The sequence below is a fragment of the Solanum stenotomum genome, chromosome 1, assembly GCF_019186545.1.
Source record: "Solanum stenotomum isolate F172 chromosome 1, ASM1918654v1, whole genome shotgun sequence".
NCBI classification, from domain to species: Eukaryota; Viridiplantae; Streptophyta; class Magnoliopsida; order Solanales; family Solanaceae; genus Solanum; species Solanum stenotomum.
The window spans coordinates 31,420,270-31,440,269 of NC_064282.1; the positions used below are offsets into that span (position 1 = coordinate 31,420,270).

Consider the following 20,000-nt stretch of genomic DNA (forward strand, 5'->3'; position numbering starts at 1 on the left):
CTAGTTTTTTGTAATCCTCCTTGTATTCTGAAGGACTTCACATTCACTTTCCAATTAGTACTTTTGAGATGTTGTGGGTCTTTTTTCCACATCCTTCTTTAATAGTAGAGGCTTCATAGATAGAATGAGTCGAGGAGTCTCTCAGTACTTTCTTTCCTTTAAAATTGTTTTGCAAACTGTCATAATTATTGCAATGAGTACTTTCAGATATTCGAGTTGAATTTTATTTTGAGATCAAATTATTTTTTTAAGCCTATTATTGTTTGAGTGAGTCTTCCACTAAGTTTTCAGTTAGTGTAAGGGATTTTTTGGGGATCAGAAATGGTTCTCGAGAGCCACCCCAACCCCTACCACTCCGACCCCTAAACAAAAATTAACAGTTTGTTTTTGAAAAATATTTTCAAATTTTAAAATATTTTTTTTACCCCACCCTCTCCCGACCCCCTACCAGCCCGGCCCCCCTCCCAAAAAACTAATTTAAAAGTTAGTTTTTGAAAAATATTTTCAAAATTTAAAATTTTAGGGTTGGATTTCGAATCGTTCGTCGGGGTTGTGTCCTAGTTCGCGTGTCGAGGTCATGTCCTAGATCGACTATCAAGGTTGGTTTCCGGGTCAGAAATTATTTTCCTAAAAAGTATTTCCTCTAGTAAAAAATAAAAGATATTTTCTGAAAAATGTTTTTCATTAACAAACCAAATAGTAAAAAATATTTTTCGAAAAATATTTTCTTACCAACCAAACATAAGAAAATAAATCAGAAATCCACTTATTTTCAGGGAAGCATTTTTCATGGAAAACATACATACCAAAACAAGTTAATGAGAAGAGGTTCGATAAGTTTTACATGCAAGGGGGCTTAAATGTGAAGCCTTTAGTCATTGACAGAATAGAATCAGGTAAAGACGTAGCTAGAGTAGAAGAAGAAGTTAGGACTGATATAAATGATGGATCAGCTGTAAATGCAAAAGGAAGCATGGACTTTGCTTAGGGGAGCAGTTGTAAACTATTGTGGCAGCTAATGATCCAGCTGATAAGCAGCCGCTTAACTACGATCAAGTGTTTATACGCGATTTTGTCCCATCGGCTCTTGCTTTATTGTTGAATGGAGAGGGAGAGATTGTCAAGAATTTTCTGCTCTACACTCTACAGCTGCAGCCTGCATGTGTGCATTTCTTACTATATGTAGCAAGTGTCTATATCTATAATGTGGTGTGGAAGTGGATTTTTGTTATATCTTTAAAGAACTGTTACATTATATTTTAATAATCATGTAAAACCATTGAATCATTCTTTCTTTTGCCTTTTACTTTAACCTGTGTCATTTGAAGTCAAGACTGTTATCCTCGATTGGTAATGTAATACTTTCTAATAATTGCGTTAAAAACATCTAAGTTTTGCTTTTCTGTTTTGAGCTGTATCATTTTCACAATCTGTGTTGATTTCTGCACTCCAATTGCTGCCAATAATGCAGGCTACTAAAGGACCTTGTGGACATTCATGTGTGCATGTGTGTACAATGAGAAATCTCAGAATCAGTTTAATATTTCTACGAAGGATTGCTGCTTTATTTTTGAAATGATTTTAGACAAAATCAACATTTCTCACTCAAGTTTTTATAGGAAAAAACCTGTTGATTTCTTTATTTGTGATAATTAACATTGGCATAATACATGAAGATGCCCTTTGAAGGCACTTAAACTTGTATAAAATTGAACAAGTAAATACACACTTGCTTACTTGGCGTCTCAAATGGCAATCGCTTCCTACGCGGCATCTTACGTGTATTATGCCACGTAGGACACGTATGTTTATTTTTTTAATTCGTACATGTTTAAGTGCCTACCTGTGCGCATCCAAAGTTTGAGGGCACAAATATCAGACGGGGCCAAGTTAAAGGGCATATTTATGTATTATGATATTAACATGTGGCATACTTCACATCCCTTTATGTATCAAGTCTTTTCTTGCCAAGTTGCAATCCCCATGGTAAGTTAAACATCAATTTTCTGTGCTTCTTAGAGCTGGGAGAAAACAGTGGACTGCTATAACCCAGAAGAAGGATTGATGCCCGCAAGTTTTAAAGTCAGAACTGTGCCTCTTGATGGAAGGAATGGTGAATTTGAAGATGTGCTGGACCCAGACTTTAGTGAATCCGCAATTGCACCTGTTGATTATGGTAAGTAGATAGTTCTACGTAATGTGTCAGTGTTAATGATTTCGCTGGCCGATTTGTTGTCTCTTTCTGATTTTTGTTTCTTTGTTACATTCATTTGTCAATAGCAACAATTTGAACCCTTTATCAAATGATACTCATGGATCACGTCATGAGTACCCTGCTGCAGATAAACCCTGATCGATAGTTAAGTGAAGAACGGTAGAGGAGGAGGGCTCATTATCTACCAAGTTTTGTATTGTGCTCCACTGGCATTTGGAGATTTCTCATTACTGATTCAACCCTCTCATGAATGGGCCTGCTCAGGGTTGTGGTGGATTATCTTATTAAGAGCTTATGGAAGGATTACAGGGGACTATACTTTGCAAGAGAGGGTGGATGTGCAGACAGGTATTGACATGTTTCCTACTCTCTTGGTCACTGATGGGTCCTGCATGATTGATAGGTGGATGGGTATTCATGGTCATCCACTTGAGATCCATGTAAGATAACATACGAGATAGAATTTAATCGGCAGGATTGCATGTCATTCTTTGCCTAAGCTGCTCATGTTTTTTCGTAGTTTTGCTTTTTGTGTTATTTGCTTTAGTGCTTCTAAAGGTTGGCCTAGTGCACGAAGAATATCTTTTACGCAGGGTCCAATGAAGGGTCGCATCTTAAAGGAATGTAGTGTAGGCAACCTAACTTATGCAAGTTGTTACAGTTGACAATATCACTCCTATTTAATTTGACCAAGTCTACAGTATAGCTATTTTTTAGCTTAGTTGTTAATTAGTTTGATATTTTAGTTAGTACGTGGGTGTTCTCTTATTTTCTAGAGTAGTGTCAAATTATGCTCAATTAGGCATTTATCAAACATGAGCTGCACTCTAAGCTACTCTGCAAACAGATCTTGCGGAAGGAAATATGGAGGAACTATTTTATTTCTCTCTTTTGTTTTTGCTTCAACTGGAAAAAGATATACACACTTTACTATATAGTCTACAATCAGCTCATACATCTGTCATCTTTCTTCTAATCTGTGGGAGGTTGTCAACAGTAGCGAGGTGTCACAACCAGCAGCAGTTGATGCAAACGGTACTCTGCAAAAGTGGAAGATAAAAGCTGGTAAGGCTATGTTCGCTTTGAAAACAACGGCGACGCCACCACCCGAAGCAGGCTTGGGATACAAAATGATACGAGGCTCCAACTTTTAGAGAGTGAATTACTCTCGATAGGGCAATGCAACATGACAATTGCACAATACTTTCATAAGGTAAAGATGATATGCCGAGAGATTTCAGAGTAAGATCCACAAGCTCCAATTGGAGAGACAAGGATGAAGCGGATTATCATCCATGGTCTGAAGCCTGAATATAGAAGCTTCATTGTTGTTTTACAAGGATGATCCATATCCCAGCACTTAAACACAAATCCGAGCATCCATAGACCAACATGTGACAAATATAAAACAATAAACAACCCGATTCTCTCAATGAATCCACACACAAACTATTAGCATAGTACCAAAGTCAACCAGTACTAGTATTTTTACCAAACGTGGTATTCGAGCCAACCGTTTGTATTCATACCATTGTGGTATTTGAGCCAACTGTTAGTATTCCTATACTTGCATGGTACCGAGCATATCACAATCACAAACAATAATGCACAACACCATCACAATGAATAATAGCACTTGAAACTCACAAGTAAAGTAAAAAGGTTCATTGCATGAGATTATCAAGACGATGTCAAATACATATCATTCCCTTTGCTTTCCCCTACAGGCATTATAAGTGATACCCTAAAGCAGTAAACAAACTTACACACATATATTAACAACACAAATGGCCTTATATTGAACCCATTATGAGTATACAGTTGTTCCCCTTGATTACCACAAGTCCCACTAAGGGCTATAACCTAACAATTTCATAACACCTAACCTTACCACTACCATCAACCACCTCAGCAAAGAAACTCAAGGTTAACAATTTTAACTAAAGAACCTCCTTTTAGTCATTCTCTTTTCCCCACCTTAAGAGCAATAACAACCTTTAACCATCCAGACTCCATGTCCGAAGGGTTGTACATGCATTATCCCTAAAGGTATAATAAATCATGTGGTAAAAATAAGTCTATTTGCTCAATTTATAGAAAATCTAGCCTACCTGGGTTCTACGCTTCAGCAAATGAACCTAGCCCATGAGCTTTCGATTCTGTGATAACAAACTGTGATGAATGAGCACCAAAATTCCTTGGGCTTTCACCTCCTTGCATCGAAATATCTACCCTCATGCCCCAGGTGACTTTGGAGGGTTTTAGAGCTTCCTTCATGTGTTTTCTTCGTTCAAAAGTGGGAAGAAAAATAAAAAAATTATATAAATACGTTGTTGAATTACCTTCACCCCCTCTATAGTGGTTGTGCAGGCGCTATTGAGGCACTACCATAGCTGGAAGCCTCCCACTATGGTGGGTTGATGTCAGTTCAATCAACTTCAAAACAAAGCAAATTCGTCGTGTGCTCAAATTTTAAAATTCTTTCACCACATTTTTAGAATTTTTGGAATTTCGCATGAGATGACCTTGAGTAACGACGGATTGTGTCATTACAACTACACTTCTATATATATAGGGCTACACCTCAATGACCCTACAATGTAACCCTGCTTTACAAGGTTAGGATCCTCTAGTGCCTAGGCGGATGGATGGTTATCATGGGCTCATCATTGAACTTGAGGGGTTTGAATATGATTTATCTATTTTTACATCTAATAATAGTATTTCTTTTCTAATTCATGAATTTGATCTCCCAATATTTTAATTGTTATACTGCAAGTCTCAGAGGCCATTACATACGCTATTGAAAAAAAATTTGATGTCACATACTTGACGTGGGGTGAGATTCCACAATTAGTCAGGAGACAAATTTTTAATGAGTTTAAGGTATATATGAATTTATTATTTAAATTTAAACTATACGTTTTGTGATTAATTCCTAATATGATATATATTTTTTAAAATCTAGAAAAGTGTGTATGACTTCCCCTTCATGATAAGCAGATCACAATTAACTTTGAGAAAAGAGCAGGTCATAGAATAGCAACTCCATTTTACAATGGTCGCATAAAAGGTAGAATTCTCAAGTGGTGCAAATCAAATATTTGGAAAGATCTATGCCGACAATGGAGTAATCATAAGTTGTTTAAGAAGAGGAGAAAACATAGATCTGATTAATCTTTATGCTCACCGTTGTTGTTTTTCTGCTTTTACATGTACACGTTCAAGAACCACACTTGTTCTTTTTTGTCCTAGTTTGAGACACTTAGTATTTCAAGTGTAGGTGAGCAAACTGCATACTAACGTGGTGTAGCCTTTACTCTTTCCTTCTTTTTTTCCTTTAGGTATTATTGGGTTATGCCCCTACACTCTTGTATTTTTATTTGTATAAGATACTCCTTTACTAGATTTTGAGAGATAGATTATGACATCTTAGTGTTTCTGGACATGAAGTCACTTTCGTGTTACTATTGTTCATAGCAGATATTCTTTTTTTGTTGGTAGATTGTTTGATAGATTACGTAACTATTAGGATGCTACTACTATAGTAGATTCTTAGCGAAAATTTCCATTGATATTTGGTATCTAATAAGATGAATGTTGGTTCACTTGACATGGATAGGTGCTTGCTTAGTGTCAATCATGGTTGTTGATGGAAAAAATTTAATTTATTTTCTATTTCACCATAATGGATAAGTCTCAATATTCCTTACATATCCAGTTCATAAAGGTTGAAAACATACCCTAATATCACCATTCAAGATTCAAATAATTAATAATTATATCCAAACATATTAAACATAGAATAAAATTAATGTTTCTCCATAAAAAAAAAGTGAAAATATCAAAACTGAAGTAATAAGTATGTCTCTAGTTTTCCCCTTCTCAATTAAGCAAATTTTGAAATCAACTATCATATTTCATATATATATATATATATATATTAATGAGTATCCTATTCAATTAATTGATCATTGGTTCATCATAATATTCTCATATCAACAAGACTAAAATCACTAATAAAGGCAGAGACAAAATCATACCTGAAGCTCAAATTGAAAGATGTTTTTCGTGTGCTACAATATGAATGCCCTTGAGTAGTTCTTTAATATAATACAATTAAATAATATTACCCTAATTCATGTGAAACTCATTAAAATTAGTAAACTACAATTAGAGTCAAAATTTGAAGTTCACTTTGAAATAAAATAAATTTGATTGTTCCACTATGTTGACAACACCTCATGTTTGCTAGGATCCCCCTCTCAGAGATGCTCAAGCTTTGTTTCTCTATTTGCTCCTCTTCTTAAAAAAAACATAGGATTACTTCACTGTTGGCAAAGATCTTCGCATATACTTGGTTTACACCACTTAGGAATCCTCCCTTTTTAGCAATCATTATAAACAAGTCTGATATTCTATGACTTACTATTTTCTCACAGTAAGTTGTGATTTTCTTGTCATGAGGGGCAAACAATACACTTTTTCTAAATTTATTTCAAAATATTTCACATTAGGAACGAATCACAATACATATAGTGCTTTAATTGAAATAATAAATTCATATATTTCTTTAACTCATTAAAGATTTGTTGCCTGATTGATTACGAAATCTCAATCCATGTCAAGTATGCGATTTCAAAAATCTATCCAACAGAAGATGTAATAACCTTGGTTGTCTCATGCAACATGAATTAAATCTACAATACAACAATTAAAATATTGGGAATTCAAATTCATGAATTAGAAAACTAACATTATCATAAGATGTAAAAATAGATAAATTATGTTGGAAGATATTGAAAATCACGAAAATCTGCTAGTTTGAGGCGCGCCTATGGCACTGTCCTTAAGGATAATTCACTGGTTAAGGTGTATTTTTTATGATTCAACAATCTCTTCTAGTATTAAAACTAGGAGCCAGAACCTAAAAAAGAAATATTTTACTTAATGAAAACTTAGAAATACAAAATAAGTAAACATGCTTTTTCTGTTATTCTTTTTTCAGTTCTTTAGCTAAAACCACAATTTTACTATTAATAGAGGTCACAAATTGAGAGCTCCAAATCTTTGGACAAAATGACATTCAATGAGTAGTAATTGACATAAAGGCTATTGACTTAATTACCAAATATTCCTTCAAATCTGTGCACAATCAATTTCATAAATGCCATAAAGACAATTAATTCACTGCCATATTAAACTAAATAATTGTTTGAAAAATTCATTAATATAATACCATTAAGGCAATATAATATGGGGCAATAATATATAATTAATTCGTTTGATCAACTTTAATAATAGATATAAAGAATCCCAAAGATTATTCTTATACTTTGTAATATAATAACGATATTTTATCAACATCCCCCCCCCCCCCCTCCCATAGAGATCACAAATTGAGAGCTCCAAATTCTTGGACAGAATGACATTCAATGAGTAGTAATTAAAATAAAGGCTAATAACCCAATTATCAAATATTCCTTCAAATCGGCTTACAATCAATTTGATGAATGCAAAAAAGATAATTAATTCATTGTCATATTAAACCAAATAATCGTATGAAAATTCTTAATAGAATATCATTAAGGCTAATATAATATGAAGCAATAATATATAATTAATTCTTTTGACCAACTTTAATAATATATATAAAGAATCTCAAAGATTAGTCTTATACTTTTTAACATAATAAAAAAAATTTATCAATATTTCTCATATATCTTAGAAAGAATATTAATGAATATCTATCTATATATAATAGGAGAAGAAAAAAATGTCACATATTAGCACCACAAAAAATGGGCTTTTTAAATAATTATAAATTATTAATTATATGTAATATAATTAAATAATAAATTACTAATATTATTTATTTTTAAAAAATGAAAAAATAAGAATAATTATTAATTCACTAAAAAGCAGTTTTTACCACTTTTAAAAAAATTAAAATGTTACAGTTACTTTAATTTTTTACTGTTTTTCAAAATTTAAATAAAAATAAAAATTGTAAAAATTGAGGGTAATTTATTAATTTTAAAATTCAAAATAAAAAAAAATCAACACGTTAGTCATTTGAGAATTTTAAGGAATAATTTGGCATCAATTTGAAAAATATTAAAATTAATTTACAATTTGAAAATAAAAATAAAAATTGCAATCACGGGAAAAAGAAAAGAGAAAAGAACTGAACTTTTTTCTTTTTTATAAAATTCAAATTTTAATAGAGATAACTACGATATATTCTTCCTAGAAAAGTGCTCCTAAATAATAGGGATACATTAAAAGAATAACTGAATTCTCTATATTACGGTAGAGAAAATGCTCCTAAATCGTAGTTATTTTATCTAGAATAAAATATAATAAATAAATTGAAAAAATAATTAAAAAAAAAAAGTTGAAAACTGTTCGTAGGGAAATGGGGTAGTTACCTTTTTCTTTTTGAGAAAATCACCCCATATACACATTTAAGAGTAAATATTACGAATTTTAAATCTACTTTTAAAAAATTCTTGCTTGTAACAGACTATTTACGGGTTATGACATTTCAATTAAATTTAATTTTATTTTAAAATCAAATTATATTTATTTAATAAATTATTAATCTATTTAAAGGTTTTTATTATTAATTAATAATAGGTAATTAATTTGATTTCACTTCCTTTTTTTAGAACTAAAATTTTCAGTTACCCAATTTTAGGGAATTTCTCCATACACGTTTTCTTTCCTTGTTTACCGTTACCATCCTCATTCGTCAATCCCACCTCCCTCCCCCACGCTTAATCACTCCTAGACGCCACAACCCACTATCCCACTTTCACCATTGTTTCTCATCAAGTCTAACTTCAAAATAGTCCACCCCCCTCCCCCACGATTATTCATTATCATGTTTAAGAAACCCATTGAAACTCGTGGAAAGAGTCCCAGATTTGATGGAACTTCAATTGATGATGTTCATGCTCCATCGTTCAAAATATTATCACAAACACCCCCGCCTAAAACTGTTGAAATTCCGGCGACCGGTGGTTCCTCTAGATCGAAGAATCAAAAAGATAAAAATAATGAAGCAAAGGAAAGTGTGATTCCGGCAAATCAAAAGGGGAAGAAGAAGAAGGAGAAAACACTTGTTGAAACCACTCATGATTCTGATTCCGATTCCGATTCGGATTTTGTTAGTCAAACAAAAAAGAAAAAAGGAAACAAAATCAACAAATGTTTAAGTTTCTCAAACATCAAAACCATCTACAAGAAGAAAAACAAAGAAGAAGGAATCGGAATTATCAAAATACAAAAACCCCAAAATAATTGTAAGGGTAAGTACTTTATTTAATTTATTTTCACATTACTCAAAATAATTATTTTTTCATATCACATTATTCTTATTATTGTTTTCAAAACAGTTGTTTGTGTGAAATTTGTTTCAAATCTGAAAAAAATATTTATGGATTTGATTATAAAATTTGGGTGATGTATTTTGTATGAATTATAAAAAAAATGTTTATAGATTTGACTATAAAATGGTATGAATTATGTATTAACATTAATGTTATTGTATCTTAATTGTGTATAAACATATGAATTATCAGCAATGTTGTTTTTGACATGGGAGTTGTTGAAATCGATGCCATCGTGAAAGGTATGCCACAATCTATGGCATTATGGAAAAACAAAGAATGAGGATGGCGCGATCACTACTGGTACGGTTGCTAGCAAATTTGGTGGACCCCGCATAGCAAAAGAACATGTTCCGGATACCACCAATTATCCTACACCAAGACCACCGACAAGAAATTTGAAATAGTTTATTGCAGCTTCTACTTTTTAAGAATTACATATTATTTTTTTTTAACTTTTGGATCATTTTTTTTTGTTTAACTTTTGGATAACTTTTGGATAAGTATTTGATGATATATAATACCATATGTTATCTTCTATCCAGATACCATCTACACATGAATTAATATTTGGCTATTATAATTTCAGAACACTGGTATTATACAGACTTCATACAAATTGGATTCACTATTTTAAAGTATCATTGTGTTTCTAAATAGTAAACTCGTTGGATGAAACGTGTATGAAAATTGATTTATACATATATGACTATGATTTTAATATAAGGGATTGGGTATTGTATGAATCGTGATATGATTTTTATATACAAATGTTATGAATTGTGTTTTCACATTTGTCTGATTTTCTTTTGAATCTTCATATGGTATGAATGATTAAATTGGTATGAAAATGATATCAATTGTCAAACTAGTGATTTTTTCTAAAAATGTCACATTGTAACGACCCATTTGGTCGTTTTGAGTACTAGAGCTTTTTATTTCAAAAATAACTTTCCGATAGATTCTAAATGGATATTTTGGACTATTCATAACTACAATTATGAAATTAGTGGGATAGTTTTAATAATATACTTAGTTGGTAGTTACAGAAGATAACATTAAAATTAATAGTGGGTCACTTTTACACTTTTATAATTAGTCTGTAAATAGTTAGGGTAGTAAATAATCTGCAAAAGAAAGAAGAAAGAAAAGGAGGCGAAATTTTTTTTTCAACGGGATCGACCTAGAGCGAGTGACTGCTCTTTCAGGTGAGATCTTCGAAACTTTCAATCTTTTATATACGTAGTGTAACCAGTATTATACAGACTTCGTACATTTCGGATACACTATTTTAAAGTATCGGTGTGTTTCTAAGTTGTACACTCATTGGATGAAACGTGTATGAAATCAAATTTATATGTATATGACTATGACTTTAATATTAAATCTTGAATATTGTATGAATCGTGATATGATTTTTATATACAAATGTTATGAATTGTGTTTTCATATTTGATTATTTTCTATTCTACACATGTTGTTTGAATGAAAACTGAATTAAATTTGATTAATATGTGTAATACCATAACTTAAGCTAGAGTTGGAATGAAACATGAATACAATTGGCATGCAGTTTGTTATAATTTTATTTATAATATGACACCAATTGAAAACCAAATTAATATTCATGATAACTTACATTAAATACTCGGGATACCAAATGAACTCCATAATTACCTTCTTATAATTATCACTAATATATACAATATCTTTAAACTAGAATAAATTTTATTTGTAACAGTATGCATTTTGTATGATTACTGAATGAACAGTGTATAAAGAATGAACAGTATATTAAACATTAAGTTATAATGCACTTCAAACCAATTATGTTTCATATCAAAACAAAACATTAATATAACCAACAAAATAAACAGTCATTAGTTTTGCACAGGATAATTTGAACATGTCTTCCTGTTGTGGCCAACTTGATGACATCTACTGCAGGTAACTTTAGACCTTTTGAATTTCACTTAGCAAACCCCTTCCAGCGTTCAAGTTGCGGTCTTCCTACCATTCTCTTTGGACTTTCGCAAGGGATAGGTTCATATATAAAAATCATTATAATAACAACAAAATTATACCCACTTGTCTTTATTTTTCATATATCATTCAGACAGTACATTACAAAACACTTTTCATACTCACTAAATACACATTTCAAACTCACTTAATACACATTTCATACTCACTTAATACACATTTCATACAACAATCATCATTCATTCTAAATATATACATTCGCTCGTACCAAATACTTCATTGCTATCAAACAACTTTATACAGAAATGACAAAGCTAATATAAACACTAAACTTACAAATTACCAACTTAAAACACTTGTCATATAATTCGTCAAACTTCCAAATAACTTTTTTTACAGATTACTAAACACACTTTCATACAAATTTCAATTCATTTATTCTATCAAATTCATTATCAACTTAAATCACTTTTCATACAATTCGTCAAAATTCTAAATAACTTTTTTAATAGATTACTGAACACACTTTCATACAAATTTCTTTCCATTTATTTTATCAAATTCATTCAAAAATATACATTTAATTAATACTTCAAGAAAAAAAAAACAGTATTCAAAACAACCACAAAAACAAAAAATCAGTAATACTATATATTTCACAACAGTTAACAAAAAGTGATATCACCTTAAATATATTGACGATTTACAGTTTTATCATTTTTTTTTTCATTTCACTGTAATTTAAAAACAAACAATAAACAATAATAAATACTAACCTGAAGGATTCCATCTTCCACCATGTTTAATTAATATTGATACGTTGTTGTCCATCACAACAAAATCAATTTTTTTCAAATATAAAAAAAAACTTCAATTACTCGATACTGGAAATTTTTTCTGGCAGAACAATGAAGAGAGAGAAACGTTGAAAAAAAAGAGATAAAATCTTATTTTTATTTGATTTTAACTAATTTGAGTGAATTAAGGATACTAAATAATCTTAATTAGTTTGGATCTCTTATTTCGTGCCAATTATTAATTATCTACATTAAATTCAAATTAAATTAACACCACAATTTCAATTTTTTTACCTTTTTACCATCAATTCCAGTTTTTTTTAATTCTTCTTTTATTTTTTTATTTTTTTTAAACAACTTTTTTCAATTATTAAAAGCATTTTTTTTTAATAATTTGTTAGAACCTGAAATTTTTAATGTTATAACTTGAAAGTTTAAATCTACTGCTATAATTCGAAAATATTAATATAATATATGTCATATATGAAATTTACACAATGGGAAAGTTTTTTTTCTTTATTTTTTAATTTATTAAATTCTATCCATTGTTGCCTTATTAATAAAATAAATAAACAATTTTAAGTTCAAAATAAGAAGAAGAGGAAACCACGTCCTTTAAAAATATAAATCTCAAAATTAGCCACCACAAAATACCTAAATAATTAATTTAAATTTAAATTTCAAATTTCAAATAATAACTAACCTTATCTCTAAATCAATGGTATTTGATCTAGAGTAAAATATCGAGTAATAAGTAAATTTTAAAAATGATTTATTTATTAAAAAAAACAGAAGTTAAAAACTGTCCGTAGAGAAATGGGATAGTTACTTTTTTTTTTAAATTTATTAAATTATATCCATTCAACATGCCTTATTTAATAAAAGAAAGAAAAAAGTTTCAATCAAAATAAAATATAAAATAATTTAATAATAAAAAGATGAATTTTTAAAATGATTTTTTTTTAAAAAAAAATGATGATAAGAACTGTGAATTTTCATAGGGAAAATGGGAAAGTTTTTTTTTTTTCCTTTTAATTTCTACCCATTCTTGCCTTATTTAATAAAAAAACAGAAGTTAAAAAAAAGACCACGTCCTTTACAAAAGTAAATCTCAAAATTGGCCACTATAAAATATCTAAATAATTAATTTAAAATTTAAATTTCAAATAATAACTAAATTTATCCTTATTAATTATTTAAAATTTAAATTTCAAATAATAACTAACTTTAACCTTATTAATAAATATAAACTTCATAATCCACATCTTTAAAAAATACTTTTCTTAACAACATCATCCACATTCTTATGCCAACTCTTCAAAATACAAATTCAAACATTTATTTATCAAAAAATATATTCAAATAAAAATCTAGATTTGATTACACTCATAAAAAAATTGAGGGGACATATAGTAGTGTATGTTGTATTTATATGCCCTCTTTCTTAATTGTTTGATGTGAAATTATTTTGTTATGATTGAAGGAGAATAACCACTATCCTCTCCAATGCAGCAAGGAAGAAAAAGAAACTGAGATAGAGAAATGGAGGAATTCCGAAGAATTTCATGGGGGTGGGCCATGCATGCCATATTTCAATATTTTTAGTACACAAATTACTACTATAATAATTCTTTTATCAATTTAGTGATTTTGCATTACATCTAATATATATTTTTTTATATGCAGATTGTGTGTTATATGCCTTCTTTCTTAATTGTTGATGTTAGATGTAAAATTGTTTTGTTATGATCGAAGGAGAATGTCCATCATCCTCTCCAATGCAACAAGAAAGAATAAAAAACTGACGATAGATAAATGGCAGAATCATAAAGAATTTTATGACAGTGGACCATGTATGTCATCTTTAAAAATATTTAGCAAATAAATTATTATTATAATAATTGTTTCATCAATTTAGTGATTTTGCATTATATTTAATATATTTTTTTTATATGCAAATTGTGATGGTTTACTATGAGCTATGCCACTATATTATTTTCTCTGTCTACTATTAGGTGAACTCAATCAAGTAGTATTTTGTACTGTTATTATTTTGAATTTTTCATTTCTTCGTTTTCAATTTTAATAGAAAATGAATACATTTTACCACGTAAATTAAAAAATATATATTTTATTATAATCGAGTTGACATTTTCAAATTGCTAATTTTTGTTGTCATTTATAAACTATTACTATATTGAAACTATTGCTCATATTATTATGGTTATTTGATTTATTCACACAATATTCTCCTCTCATTATTCGTTAGTTCATGTTTAGTTGATTCTTCAAATTCTTCATATTTTAAGAAACTTTATCAATTTTTTTTTTATTTTTTTTATATACAGTTTGTGATGATAGTACTACAACAAATTATGTTAGTATTTTTTTTTTTTTGGTTTGATCCTCAATTTTTAATTAGTCGAGTAATTAGTATGTTGATTTTGTTTCTTTGATACTTTTTAATTAGTTGAGTTGATGCTTCCAAGTGCTAATTTATGTTGCGATTTAATTTATTATATTGAAAATAATGCTCAAACTGTTAATAATTTTTTGAATTATTTTATGTCTTCAATTATTCTCTAATATATATTTCTGTTATGATTTAGATTATTATATTAAAAATAATGCTCAAACAGTTACATATCACCAAGATTTGTATATGCATTATCTAGATATAGCAATTTTTTAAGCATCAATTTCTTATCAATAATTATTGCAAACTGTTAGTTTTTGTTGATTCTTTTTCCCTTTTTTATTTATAATTTATAATTTTTAATAATTTTAAGTTTTTTTTTTCTTACGCAGTGATTGGTGAATTCGGTGAATTTGTATTTTTATTTTGATATATTGTTAGTCGCTTATTATCTACACATATTTAATGTATACTATTTATTTGATAATATTATTTACTAATAAGTTAAATTTTAAAATTGTCAAGAAATCAATATTTAATTATATTTATCAACAAATCGTGCAATGCGATGTATATCATTTATTTGATAATATTATACAAAAATAAGTTAATTTTTTTGGAATTGTCAAGATCAATATTTGTGATTATATATCAACTAATTGTGCAACGGGTGGGCACGTATACTAGTTATATATAAAATATAGGTATTGTTGAATTTCCAAAAAAAAAAAAAGAATAATGTGTCGAGTCTAGTGTCTCGTAGACTATGAATCAGACCTAGAAAAAATAAGATTAAACTAACCGAACAAATGGTGAAGTGTAGAATTTTGGGGACCAAAACTTTTTTTTGTAAGCTCATAGTCTTATTCTATCACATTATACTTAGCTTGCACAATCTTTGTCGTTATCGTGGTTCTACATGAAGAAATCGTGTGCGTGTCTTGGTATTCATGAGTGCTTTAGAAATGTGTCACAATTTCATAGAAGCGACACCAATTCACACCCACATAGGTCCATCCATCAAGTGTATTCTGCAGAGCAATATACCACCTATAAAGGATATGATAATTGATTAAGAGTTTACAACTCAACCTCAGTTTCCTTGCACATTTTAACTAAATGCACATCATAATAGATCATAGATAGGACAAAAGTTTATAGTACAAAAGATCAAACAATGACTTGTTATTACACATATGAACCTAATTCATGAGATTTTCAATCACATAGGTTGGGTTGCCATCATGTTCGATATATAACTTGACAATAGACCTATTTGAAGCTTCATTTATTAATATTTTCCCAAATCTTTAGTCAAAGAATTGACCAAATTCACTTCGAATTTCACGCAATTGATGGATATAATTCCATCTCTTAAAAGAAGTTATATTACTCTTTGTCTCAAATCAATGTAATCACTTGTTAAGAAATTACTTTATCACTTAGCACCATTATCATCCAACTCCATTATATTTAGCTGATTTTTAAATCATCCACACACAAGATGAGCACATATTGAATTTTGAATAACAAGATCAAGTGAAATCTTCTCACTTTAAAAATTAATGACATAACTTTAATAAGACACTTTACCCCCATATTTTCAAAAGTTTACTTTGGAAAAAATATTTCTATATAGCAAGTTCAATCAATTTATCATAAAGGAATTCCATCATATAAATGATAAGTTGATAACATAGCTTCACTCAAAAATTATATATCTTCATTCAAAAATTCATATTTTTACTCTAGTGTTGATAACACCCAACTTCATTCTAGGCTTAAGGTGTTTGAACCTCAGTCGACAAACTTGATTGAGTTTACCTTTCACACTTGGAGGATCGCCAATTACCACCTTAGTTCGTCTTTCAAGACTTCACTTTCCATTAGAGTATTATTGTCACCTTCGGCGATGGTCATTCACCATATTTGACATATGACAAAGATGCTTACGCATAGTATGATCATGGAGCTTCTTAAAAGTATCAAAGTTAATAGTAAGGGCCCTTAACTTGGCAACTGAAGTATAACCAAACTTTTCTTTAATGTGGACCACATTTCCTTAGCATCGTCATATTGTCGGAATTCTCTTATAATATCATTATTCATGATGCTCATCAACATTATGCGACCAACAAAATTCTTTTTTCTTCAAGCCTGATATGCCCAAAGATCTCTCCTCATGTTGAGGAGTATCACTATTTCCATGAAGTGTCATAGACACGTTAAAAGATTCAAGAGCCCCTGGCAATTTCACAACAAATTTAATTTTCATGCTCCATTTTCATAGTTATCACCTTTGTTAAGCTTGGCAACAATATTTTTTTGTAGCAATTGACATACTGATTTAAACGAGTATAAAGTTACATGAGACAATTATGTACATAATTGTAGACTAAATTCATATACATAGTATTTCTTAAAACAATCAATTATGTCAATATTCATTTTATATCGGGTTCAGAATTGAAAGTTCACTAAGTTTCCAATCATCATCTGAATATTAATATGTTATAAATCTAACGTAATTAATTATCTCAAAATCACTTATCTTAAGTCACATAAATTCAAGATTAAATAAGCATAAATTCTATAATAGATATTTAAACGCTCAACAACCATAACTCATCAGAAATAATTAAATGATAAACAATAAAAATCATGTCACATATAAACAATCATTATGCGAACTAAATACACATTATCACTCAATTATTTTCATGTATACAAGAATAGATTTAGCAAAATCTAGACGCAAGTCTTTTAGACAATAAAAATTTCCCCTAGAATATCTTCAAGGGTACCCAAAATGTCAATATTCTTCTCACTGACGTTAAAATGAGGTTTAAATAAATATTTTATGTAATAACATAAACTCTGAAAGTGAAGAATTTATAAAAACGCATTATATAAATTATATCTATCACATTTAAGCTACCATCACTAAGTATATCTTAGTTAAGTAGATTCTTTCCTTCTTTACCTTAAAATAGTTCTAGTTGGTTCAACATTTCTTAATTATCCCTAATTATTGACAGTTAGTAACCCTTATGGATACCAAATATTATGTGTCTTGTTATGACAATTTGAACAACATTTATATGAATGCTCATCACTCTTTATACGGTTACCATTCTTGTTTTGACTCATTGTGATAAAATTATCATCCCTTTGTATGGTTGTTCTCAACCTTTTATACGATTATCATTCATATATATGTTGTGCCTCATTATGGCAAAATTAGTAAAATAAGTAACCCTTTATATATGGTTACTCATAACCTTTTTTGTGATTATCATTTCATTAAACATTAAATAAATCTTAAATCTTTTATCACTTGAAGCACATCATAGCATTCTCTACTTTAAAGTATGAAAAGAATCAAACATCTACGTGTTTCATAGAAAGTATAAAGAAAATTCTAAACTTACATAATTTTATCAGTAAGCTGGAGCATGGACACATAGCTAGGAAAGCTTTAAAAAACACTTGTTTAATAATTTTATTACATATAAATTGTGAGCTTACTCGCTCTAATTAATTAATTCACGATATCATTCAAAAATATACATTTTAACTAAGAATCTTATAGATATGTCATATTGATGTTTGTGAAAAAAAAAGAACTTTAGTAAAAAAACAAGTGTTATAAATACTTTTTCCTAGATTCTACCTCCCTAATAAAATTAACTTCTCAGTGTGGCAACAAAACGTGAATGGCAACTTTGCTTGTATAACTCAGCAGGAGCTTTAATATTTGCGCATGTTTTGCCTTTGTTTTTTTTATTATAACTCCCTTGTTTTTTTAACTTTCGAAACCAAAATCTTTTCCCAAATTTCTTTGCTTACCAATGCTAATGCAACTAAAGGTTGCTTCAAGTAAATTTGGCTTCTATTGATAAATATTTGCCAACATGAATAACATTCAAATATCCTATTAATTCAAGTTGCTTTGTGTTTAGCCACATGGCAACTCCATTAAGTTTTATTTTCCCCTACTTTTTTTTACTGTGTGCGACTGTTTTGTCAAGGCCAAATACATAAGCAGACTCTTAAACTTGCCACTAAATTTCATTTTAGCACTTTAACTCAAATTTTTTCCATTTTAATCATTCAACTCCAACTTTCATGTTCCATTTAGACATTTCTTTCCAAAGAATCAACAAAGTGGGACGTGTGTACTTCACAGGCCATGAAATGACACAAAATCCAATTAGAAACTCACACACAATTCCTCTAACTTTCCCACGTTTTTCATTTTTACACTCTATCTTAGCCTTTTTCCATTTTAACCCTTCAACTCTATTTTTTATATACCATTTAAACACAAAATACTAATTTATGATTTATTTATTTTTATTTATGTTCTTCATTTCACTTTTTCATTTTCAAAATCGACGTTGTTACTCTTTTTTTAAAAAATTAACGGATGAACAACAATTTTGGATGAAAAATAATCGACGAAAGTGTGTCAGTTTTATTTCTTAAACAACTAATTAAATTAAATAACATCACGTATTTTTCCATATCCAGTCTATCTGGATTTAACTCAAATACTAGCTTTCTAATTTTTCATTCAACTAAATACGAGTAAAAAAATCATGTTCATTGTTAACTAATAACACTTCTAAAAAACACTAAAACACGACAAACTTTGTTGGGTTGTCATTGTTTTTTTAAGAAAGAAAATCAACACACTTTTGTCAGTTATTTTTCATGCAAAAATACAGAGAAACTCTCATAAAGAAATTGTTCCTTTTAAAAAAAATCAATGATCATCCATCAATTTTTAGTTTTTTAGAATATTAACGGACGAATGCTGATTTAAAAAATGCAAAAGTGCAGTTGAAGAGCATATATAAAAATAAGGAAATCATAAAATCAGTATTTTGTGTTTAAATGATACATTAAAAATAGAGTTAAAGGGTCAATTTTTTTAAAAAGAAAAAAATATACTTTTTTTTGGCGGTCCCTCTTTTAGAGAAAGTGTGATGCACATCACTTAGAAGTGTCTAAATGGAACATGAAAATTGAAGTTGAAGGATCAAAATGGAACAAAGTTGAGTTGGAGTCCCAAAATAAAATTTAGGGAAAATTTTACGAGTGTGTGTGCGTGTGTGCGTGCGTGTATGTACGCGCGCGTGCGTGTGTGTGTCAAGTTTAAGGAAAATATTTTTCAAAACTCTCCTCTAAGC

General features: G+C 29.4%; 1 protein-coding gene across 1 annotated transcript in view; it reads left to right on the forward strand.

Annotated features, from left to right (window-relative positions):
* Positions 1-817: 817 nt before the first annotated feature.
* LOC125843276 (alkaline/neutral invertase A, mitochondrial-like) overlaps positions 818-20,000 on the forward strand; it is an 80,422-nt gene continuing 61,239 nt past the window's right edge. The window contains exon 1 of the mRNA XM_049522509.1: positions 818-896. Within this exon, the coding sequence (XP_049378466.1) occupies positions 845-896 (52 nt within the window). The 5' untranslated portion in view covers positions 818-844. The remainder of the gene's footprint in view (positions 897-20,000) is intronic.